Genomic DNA, 10,836 nt, shown 5'->3' with positions numbered 1-10,836 from the left:
CGCATGTGTTGTGATGGGTATGAGGACATCAAGAAGGAAGCTCTGTTCGACACCTGGAACCATGAGGTCTATGGTTTTGGGATTTATGGTTCTTTCACGAAGGAACTTGAGCCTGATTGTGTATTCATCCCTGATCCTAACAAGATGAAGCAGAAGAAGGGACAACCTAGGACTATGAGGCTCTATTGTAATATGGATGAAGCAGAAGCTGGGCGTCGTATGAAATTGTGCAACAAGTGCAACATAACACATGACACACTTACAAGAAATGCAACATTGGTGTCCCAAGTATGAACCCCGCGAAAGCAGATCCTTCTGGGTCTAGTGCAGATGGGAGACATCCTCGGGTCGTTAGTCGTAGGCCAGGTCGGCTCATTGAGATCGATTAATGTTATAATATATGTGCGAGGTTGTAACATGTTAGGTTATGATTTGTTCACATATTTATATATGATTTGAATAATCCATTATGTCATATTATATGTTGGATGTTTACTTGTTCATTTCCTATAAATAAAGATCAGATTATACTAGGTCTAAAGTGGTCGACACTTCTTACTCTGTGTTTGTTTTTCATATACAAATGTAAATAAGTTGTGAACATGCAGGCATGGCACACCTAGAGCTATTTGACCCAGAGCTATTTGACCCAGAGCTCAACATTAGGCACCGTTCGTACCTCACCACGGTGCAGGCTGAGGAGCTCCCGGTACTATAACCTCATGCGCCAGATGAGTTCATGAGAATTGATGAGCGCTAGATCTCGAGGTTTATCCATTTTGAATTTAACTTTTTATACCAATTTTTATCATTATTCGTCTCTAACTATATTATGTTTGTAGGTTACATGTTGCTGGCCTACTTTCGTCATACCGGCTGGTGAAGATGGATGCGTTGGTGAGGGCCTCAGAGGCGGCGACATGAATTAGCTATGACAGGGCCCTCCTCGCGGCCCTCATCAACATGTGGCGTCTTGAGACGCATATGTTCCACCTCTCGTACGGCGAGATGGCGCCCACGCTCAAGGATGTCTTGCTCCTGATGGACCTGCCTTGCGCGAGTGCCGTTGTTGGGGCTAGGAATGTGGGCGTGGGCTGGCGCGATGAGATGCTAGCCCTCTTCTCCATTCTTGAATGGAGGGATGACATAGCCCTGTTCAAGTCTTTTCTAGGGACCAAGAAACACAACCCAATGAAGGTCTTTCTCGTTCGGTTTGTTGTATGTATGTCTTGTATTGTATTCTCATCTCCTTTATGTTATTAATGGATGAAGTCTATTTGCTAGACTGCACCGCCCTATTAGGGGTACCACTAAAAACTGTATAGTTTCTGAAACTTACTCTACATTAAGGTGAAAACTAGCGTCAATACATAGGCCAAAGCATGCCAGAGGCAGGGACCATTATCCGTATCCTTGACATGAAGCTACAACCATAAGCCCATTTCTTCAAGGTCAGCTCGTGCATTTTCATGGTCTTTTGTTTTCCCCTTCATGTTGAGCATTGTACCGAGGAGACTATCGCAGAATTCTTCTCTATGTGCACGAGGTCAATACAGTGACGAACGTTTAAGTATTTCCAATAATCAAGCTCCCAGAGAATTGATTTCTTGTTCCACATTCCATTTTCATCACTCGTGGAGGATTGTTTTTGCTTACCAAGGGCAACATTGATATCTTTTACCTTATCATAGACATCTTGCCCGCTGAAATGCCTTGGAGGTGACGCTTTCTCCCTTGTGTCGTCAAACTGAGACTTTATTTTCCAGTACCGGTGGTTCCTTGGAAGGAAACATCGATGCCACATGTACACTATTTTCTTTGACTCGTTCAACCACATACTCTCAGTGTCATCTAAGATTTGGGGGCATGCTTCACCTTTTCTTTTACTCTGCCCTAACAAGTTACGAAGTGCTGGCAGATCATTGATGGTGATGAAGAACATGGCATATACGGTGAACTTTTCTTGCTTGTAATGATCCCAAACCTCAATGCCTTCAAACTAGAGTGCTTTAAGATCATCCACTAAAGGCCTGAGGTACACATCGATGTCATTGCCAGGTTGCCTCGAACCAAGAATTAAGGTCGACAACATAATGTATTTTCGCTTTTTACAAAGCCAAGGTGGAAGGTTGTAGATAGACAGTACAATAGGCCAGGTGCTTTGTGAGGTACTCATGTTACTGAATGGATTCATGCCATCTGTGCTCATAGCAAACCTAATATTTCTTAATTGTTCAGCGAACCACCCAAATGTGGAATCAATGATTCGCCACTGAGCTGAATCCGCGGGGTGCCATATCATTGCGTCGTTCTTACAACCCACCTTGTGCCACCGCAACAATTGGGACTCCTTTTTGTTCTGGAACAAATGCTTCAAATGGGGAATTACAGGGAAATATCACATCACCTTTCTAGGAGGCCCTTTTCCCTTGCTACATTCCTCCACGTTGCCACTGTCATTTCTACGCTTGTATTGATGGGTTTCACAAATAGGATATTGATCTAGGTCTGCATACTCTCCACGAAATAGGACACAATCCTCCTTATATGCATGTATTTTTTCTACCTCCAATCCCAAAGGATAAATTATCTTCTTCGCGTCGTATACGGTCTTGGGCATCTTGTTCCCCTCTGGTAGCATGTCCTTTAGCAGATTCAACAATGCTTTGAAACTCCTATCAGACCAACGATGGGTTGCCTTCAATTGTAGAAGCGTAAGCACCGCAAACAACAATGTGTATTTCTCGTTACAGCCAGTATAAAATGGTGTCTTCGAGTCTCGCATGAGGTCCCTCAATTTGGCAAACTCACCATCACTATACTCGTCGTGGCCCTCAGCATCACACACCATTTGGTCCACATTCTCCACGAAATCCATGTAGTCATCATTGAATCCTCATATGTCTACGTCCCTGAGATAATCATCCATATCACCGCCTGGCGGGAGTCCTTGATCCGTACTACCGTCCGGGAGGACCTGATCCATTTCCCTTTTGTTAAGGCCTTACTCGACATGTTTGTTCCAAACATGATATCTCTCTTTGAATCCACGCCTTAACATGTGATCGTACACATTGTTAGGTTTTGGGAACTTCTTCTCATTCTTGCAATCACAGCATGGACACCACATTGTCGTTTTAGCCCAACCTTCCATATCCGCCACCGCGACAATCAAGAAAGACTTCACCCCGCTTATATACCCGTTACAAGTACGACAATCAAGGTAAATCCAACTCCAGTCCGCCATCTACAAATTGAAAAAATATTAATTCTAAATAGAAACGATAGAGAAGGTAGAGTAAGTATAAAAATTCTAACTCAATTTAACTAAATTAAGTGTGTACGTGTGTTCTAGTGACATTCAAGCCAACAATTAACATCCAAGTATGATACATGTTATCTATGGAGAAGGATCCTAGCTAATTTCTAATGGGCAAAGATAGATCCTAATCCCATTTAAGGATATGTGGCCAGAGTAAGTTTTCATGCTCTTGTACTGTTTTGGAGAAAATTTTGGCAGCACCTCCCTGCTATTCTCCAAATACATGTCTTGACAACGAGCCAAGATGGTGTGTATCTGAAGAACAACAGGGAGACACCACCAAAATTCTCTCTAGAACCATACAAGAGCACAGAAACCTACTACTCGGGCCACATATCCTCGAACTGTCCAAAGTACGTGGACAATTCAGGAGCATCTTTTTATAAATATGATGAGTTACCAAGTCATATTTATAATCAAACACTCCCGAATGAGAGACGTAGGTTACGCATGCATGTACACTAAGGGGGACAATCCACATATATCAAAATCCGGGAAAAGGAGCAAAATTGTTGATTCCAACTCAAACCCTAGAATCCACCATGCATATATGAGCAAGAGGAGGAGGAGATAGAGGAGGAAAACCTTCAAAGTCTAGGGACAGACACCAACTTCAAATCACCGAGATTTGATTTGGCCTCAACAAAATCGCCTCTTTGCCAAGCAACCGTAGTGGACAGACACTGTCTGGACGTGCTGCTCGGTGAAGAAAATAACAGTAAACATCACTCATTAGTGATGGGTGATAAGGACACCCGTCACTAATGAGTGTGCCATTAGTGACTAGTCTCATCACAACCCGTCAGTAATGAGTGACCCCGGCAGTGAATCTCCAAGGTTCCATTTAGTGATGGGTTATAAGGACACTCGTCACTAATAATTTAATATTAGTGACAGGTGCTAAATACACCCGCCACTAATGATTTAATATTAGTGATAGGTGAAAACTAAGACCCATCACTAATAACTTCTACAAGAAGAGACCATTTAACAGAATCGAACAAGGAGTACTTCAAGAACACAGATATACATCCAGAAACTTGAATTTAACTCAAGTCAGTCATACAATATAGTTATGCATACATTATGTACTTATCCAAATATCCATACATCATTACACTTAAGCACTTTCCGGAGCACGTAACCTTTGATATTTAACAGAGTTGAAATCTACAATATTGTATCCTTGTACTTCATCGACATACATTAGGCATGAATTAGTGCACTCTCTTTCGCTTCACATGGACGACCCGATGCTTTACCATAGATAGTAAACAATGTTTATTAGATGATTCATTTCCACTTAAATGAAACCTTATATAGCCCTGGTAGTTGCCTTCAGCAGTGAAGTCCACTCCGGGTCCATAAAAGCTTAACCCAAGATGCTCCATGGCTTGATCTAAGATAACATGAAAGCTAATTGCCGCAAAGGTGTCACCAAAAATATCCTACAAGCAAAGAAAATAAAATTATGAAAACAATACACACTAACAGTCATGTATATCAAAACAACTGGATTACATATTACTGTACCATATCATATTCATTGAACTGAGCAGGCCTCTCATTGATTGAAGCCAAATCCTCTTCGCCCTCCTCAAGCGCTTTTATTCGAAAATAGTTGTAGTCAGGCAAAAAGAACCATGCTCCTCAAGCACTTTCAGGCACCCTTCAATGATAGTTTTTTTGGAACACAACAAAATCAGTGATGCATTGCCATAGGACCTAATAGTGATATCCCCACTACTTTCTCCCCTTGAATGTATGTCAAAACAGATAGATACCTTCACAAAATTCCTTCCATCTAGAGTGGATTGCACCAAAGGTACAATACCGCCTATAGCAGGGATTACCTCTTTGAGCCATACGATCGGTTTCAACACCTACATGATAGGATGATATGAATTGAGCCTAATGTACTATAAACTCAATTAAATTGTTGTGTTCTAATTAGTGTTACTATGAGCCTAACTGAGGGAGAAAAAGAAAAGAGGTTACTATGATCGGTCTCGATCGTGGCCGGTGGGGGAACTTCAGTGCGGGAACGCTTGGTGCGCGAGCCAATGGAGGAGTGGTCGGGATCCATCCAAGTCCGCCACGGTGATGGCAATGGCCCCCGTCACTACCTTGATCTATCGCCCTAACCCTAGCGGGTAGAGGGGGGCGACAGCGTATGTCGAGCTGTGGTGGAGGGGGGAGGATGGCGGCAGCGTCGGTGGCGAGGTGCAAACGGCGGCGGTGGCGGGAGGAGGAGGCAAGGAGACGTGAGCGGAGATGAGAGTAGTTGAGACAGAGAAATTGGTGGATAAGACTGGTCGAGTAGATAGTAGTGGCCGGTGATGAAATTAGTAATGGGTGATAAGGACACCTGTCACTAATGAGTTAGTCATTAGTGACGGTAACAACTACGACCCGTCACTAATTACTTTAATATAAGTGACAGGTATTATAACAACCCGTCACTAATGAGTAGACTACATTTAGTGACGTGTACCCCATATACCTGTCACTAATGACTGAAATTATTAGTGACAGACTTTAATGTGACCCGTCACTAATATCTTTAGTAACGGATCGTTCACTCGCCGTCACTAATGAACCCTCATTTGTGACGGGTCTTGGCCGGTCCCATCCCGGGCCACACATTAGTGATGGGTCATCATTGGACCCATCACTAATAGTGCATTAGTGACGCTTACTGAGAAGCCGTCACTAATGACATGTCTCCTTTGCTGGTTTCTTTCGTAGTGACACAACATCATGTGTTTCTCTTTCTTCCTCGGCTTCTTTCTTTTGCAGTGCCCTCGAGCTGTGCTGCTAGTTCGTCGGCGACGCACACCGGCAACCAAAAAAATCATGAAACATGTCCCATATTCTGTGAAAAATTGAGTCTCCCCTGTGGAATCATCCTTTAGCTCGCCCCCCCCCCCTCCACCAATTTTTGCACAAAAAGGTTCAGATCTAGACCACCATGCTGCCCCAAATCTGTTGCCGCCATTGGTGGTGTCTAGCCATCATGGAGCTTCCAGCAACACACATGGCGACATCTCTGCCCTTCCGTTGTTGCAATTTGGCCAGGCTACAACACCCCTCGGTAGCCAGGTTGTGAGGACAATGTCTGGATCAAATCTGCAGCACCCCTTGGTAGGTTTCTACATATTGGTGGTCAAATTGTTGCAACTTTGGTCGTTTGAAACACAATGAAGCTATGTATTGTCGCAATTTCAAGTAATTTTGCATAGTTTTTGATCCATATGTTGCTAACAAGGATAAATTATCCTGTTTGTGCCATTGCAACAAGATTTTATGTCAACTGAAACATTTAGTTATGCACTTTGCAACATGTGTTGACAGGAAGCTGGTTACCTTGGCATTGGTGCAGTACTACAACAACAAACAACTGTCGTGGCACTAAAAATGGAGACAAGCTCAAACAATACCAATGGCAGCTAGTGTGAGGATGTGCACATGAAAACCAATGTGCATGTTGCGAGATCATATGACACTATCACAATGGTACATTGAAAAAAATCCGCACCACCAATAGTTGCGATGGTTGTACTAAAAAAACTATGTTGTGGTGTAACATTGATGCCCTAGATTTTTTCTGTGACCAGTGTGCCTAATGAAGAACTTGATTGATGCTTACAGATGTTTATATATTGGCATTATCAAAATATGCAACATATTTTTCTCCCTTGTGCAACAGAACTGAAAACATATTGCAACATGATGTGCAGGGTCATTTGCAACATGATGTTGAGCAAAGTATATCACTCGGCTCGGAAGATGGGTCACAACATGAGTACCTAGAGGTAGAGGTGTATGATGATGATGTTGTAGAAGAAGAAGAAGATGTTGTGTGTTCCCAGCCATTGGTGCCATTTGTTGGGATGGAATTTGACACAATTGATGAGGCTAAAAGGGTGTACAGTGAGTATGCAAGGAAACTTGGGTTTAGCACAAGGATTGCGTCATCAAGAACAAGCAGTGTGACTTGGGAGCTGATTAGAAAGGAATTTGAGTGTGCCCATGCATGAAAACTGGATGATGTGGAGGAAGGTAGTTCATTTTCTAGTACTTCAACCAATGATACCACAACAAAGAGGGCCAGTAAGAAGAAGAGTGCTTCAGTTGTCTTAACTATTGCAACAAGGAAACACAACACAATTAAAAAGTATGATTGCAAGGCGCACATGGCAGTCGGTCTACGGAATGGGAAGTGGAGAGTTATTGTGATGCAGCCAGAGCATACGTACCCGTTAGTGAAGAGCATTGGGCAGAGAAAGAAACTAAGGTTGCATAGACGCATTTCTTGGGCAGATTATGAGCTCTTGAAAACACTATGTCATAGGAACATCCAAACTACATAGATAATGGGAATTCTTGCTGATATACATGGAGGACTCTGCAACCTCAATTTCAACAGCAAGGATGTTTCCAACATCAGGACCAATCTGAGGCAAGGGCTTACTTTTAGAGATATGGACGCAACACTAGAATACTTCCAAAAGTTGCAAGCAAAGAGTCCCTCATTCTTCTATGCAGTCAAGGTTGATAGGTCTAATACAGTGAGGGCTTTGTTTTGGGTAGATGGAAGGACAGGGGAGCTGTACAAAAACTTCAGAGATTGTGTCTTCTTTGACACAACATTTTGTACCAATAGGTACAACATGCCCTTTGCTCCTCTAGTTGGGATAAATAATCATATGCAGACCATACTCCTTGGTATTGTCTTGCTACCGAATGAGACAACTGAAATATTTGTGTGGGTCTTTGAAGCATTGAAGAAAGCGATGGGTGGACTAGAACCACTGAACATAATGACAGACCAAGACAAAGCGATGAAAGCTTCAATAAGTCAAGAGTTCCCCAATGCTAAGCATAGATGTTGCAAGTGGCATGTGATGAGCAAAGGGAGGGATAAGCTCACTTGGCTGATCTCATTTGAAGAGAACTTTGACAAGGAGTTGGACTATTGTGTTAACAAAACTGAGACAATAGAGGAGTTTGAGATGTTGTGGAAACAATTGGAGGACAAATACAACTTGCGTGACAACCAGTTTTGGCAGAATATGTTAGCTACAAGACATATGTGGGGTCCTACATATTTTAAGATGGATCTCTTTCCTTTCACTGGCACAACAGGGAGATCAGAAGGAATGAATGCCTTGTTCAAGAAGGTGTTCCACCCACAAGATTCAGTGTTGCAATTTGTCACCTAGTATGAGTACATCATGGACTCGAGGGTTGATAGGGAAGACGTTGAAGGGTGTGAATCCTCCACTCTGGGGAAGGTACTATGTAGTTGACAAATAATCCAAAAATGTTTCTTACATTCTTCGGAAACACAACCTGATTCAATTATGTAAAAATTGTGAATAAAAATTATAGGCATGAATTTGAGAAGCAAGCAGTGGCCTTGTACACTAGGAATGTTTTCTTCAAGTTCTAGGAGTTGTTGAGGGATTCAACATACTTCCGCATTGGCAAAGTCACTCAAGATGAACAAGGTTTAGATATTACAGTAGTATCACCAAGTTGCAGCAAAACCTTTAGAGTTGCAGTTAACGAGGTCACTGGAACATATGCTTGCTCCTGTCACATGTTTGAACAAGATGGTTTATTATGTCCCCACATTCTAAAAGTCTTTACAAGCCGCAATGTGTAGAAAATACCAGATAAATACTTGCTGAGAAGGTGGTCAGAGGAAGCAACAACAAAGATAGTGGAACATCTCTCAGGGCCTGATCCATCTTTTGGTGTTCTGGTCACAAACAAGCTAAGGTACAATTCATTATGCAGAAAAATGACAGGGCTAGCATCGGATGCATGTGTGGATCCTGAAAAATACAAGATTGCTTCAGCAGGGATTGACCAACTGGCAACAATTGTTAGAGCACCAAATAGTGAGCCTAGTACACAACAGGATGAAGTCCAAGAGGTATCAGGGAGCAAGAGAAAAATAGTAAATAACCCACCAAGGAATAAGCTTAAGGGAAGGCCAAGAGATAAATCAAAAAGGAAGAAGGGTAGCAGGGAGCAAGTGAAGGAAAAGATCATAAAGAAGAAGAGTAGAGCAAACAGGAAAAAAAACAATCAAGAAGTCATGTTCTTATTGCCATGAAGATGATCATATTGTTCAGGAATGCAAGTACATGAAAATGGCTCAGAACTATGATGCCTACTTGAAGGAACAAAGCCTGAAAGAACTAAAAGAAACTGAGTTGAAGCTGTAGTTTTACATTCTTGTTTATGGTGACTGAAACATTTAAATTTTGCTATTGAAACAATTAATGTATTCTTGTGCAACATTTATGAGTGACGTACTATAAAAAAGTTCGATCTTACCATGTGGGCTCCTATAATCTCATTCACTAAAATTAATATGAACAAGGGTTCCCGATCTTTCGAAAGGTTCTGGTAACTCTCGATTTGGTGGAAACGAGACACAAGTCGATCCGGCTTCCGAACAACACGATCCGAAACCCCGCAATCGCAGCACCACGTCTCCTCTGGTTATCAACCGGCGTTGCACGGTTGACCTCGCCAAGAAGGCTAAAATCCTTGCCTGCGAATCGAAGAACACAAGCAAGAACAAGGAAGAATGCAACCAAATTGCAGATGAATGATTAATCTCACGAGTTGGGGTCTCACAAACCGACGAAACGGCGAAACTGTTCTTGACAGAATAATCTAAGCAAAACCCAACCCTAATTAGGGCGGTGGCTACTGTATATAAAGGATTAGGGTCGGCCAAGGACCCCTGGACGTGTCCCTAATGGACTCCAACACGATACATGGCCCAACGGACCAAAAACGGTGACGCAGCACCGGGACAGATTCTGGATGCTGACTTGTTTCGACGTTTTCCATTGACTCAGAAGGAATTTGGACCTCAAACCAAGCCATTGGTTTCCTTATGAAATTATCTTTCCAACCATATGTGAATCGTCGAAAACGGAGTCCGGATGCGTCCTGGACGTCCGTTTTACTGCTCGCTGGTCCTGGAGGTCGAGGCTGATTCGGACTCGAGTTGGACTGGACCTCCTGCTGTTGTTGGACGTCCTAGCTGCTCCTCCACGCCTCCAAACCTTCCTCTATGTGTCTCCTTGTCCTCTCCATGATTCCTAACCAACACATAATCATTAGGTAGTAATCTATTCTCAAAATTATATAAAGAGTTGCTTAGGAACGAGCTCACCTCTAAATTTAATTGTCGTGCGCGAGCTCTTGTGATTGGACCTTGAAAGTTTAATGGAGGATCATTGTATGTATCCGAGGGAGTGATGTCCTCATCAAAAATAGTATATTATGGTTTGTTGTGTTTTAGTCATGTAGGGGGGAAAAGGATTGTTGGCATGTAGAGATGATGAAGCACTTTTATATACTTAGTGCAAAATGCTTGGACACTTAGTGCAACATGCTTGGACACATTGCAACATGCTTGGACCATCCTGTATTTTGAACTCTCCTGGTCGAAAAATAAGCAATGAAGTGCATCACCCATGCAT

General features: G+C 42.6%; 1 protein-coding gene across 1 annotated transcript; it reads left to right on the top strand.

Moving 5' to 3' along the window:
- Positions 1–7,698: 7,698 nt before the first annotated feature.
- Positions 7,699–8,547, top strand: LOC133901496 (protein FAR1-RELATED SEQUENCE 5-like). Its single transcript, XM_062342852.1, has one exon. It carries the CDS (start codon positions 7,699–7,701, stop codon positions 8,545–8,547), a length of 849 nt encoding a protein of 282 aa, XP_062198836.1.
- The last annotated feature ends 2,289 nt before the right edge of the window (positions 8,548–10,836 follow it).

This window comes from Phragmites australis, chromosome 20 (genome assembly GCF_958298935.1).
Source record: "Phragmites australis chromosome 20, lpPhrAust1.1, whole genome shotgun sequence".
Lineage (NCBI taxonomy): Eukaryota > Viridiplantae > Streptophyta > Magnoliopsida > Poales > Poaceae > Phragmites > Phragmites australis.
The sequence above is the reverse complement of the archived record's forward strand: the minus strand, read 5'-3'. Positions and strand labels throughout refer to the sequence as shown.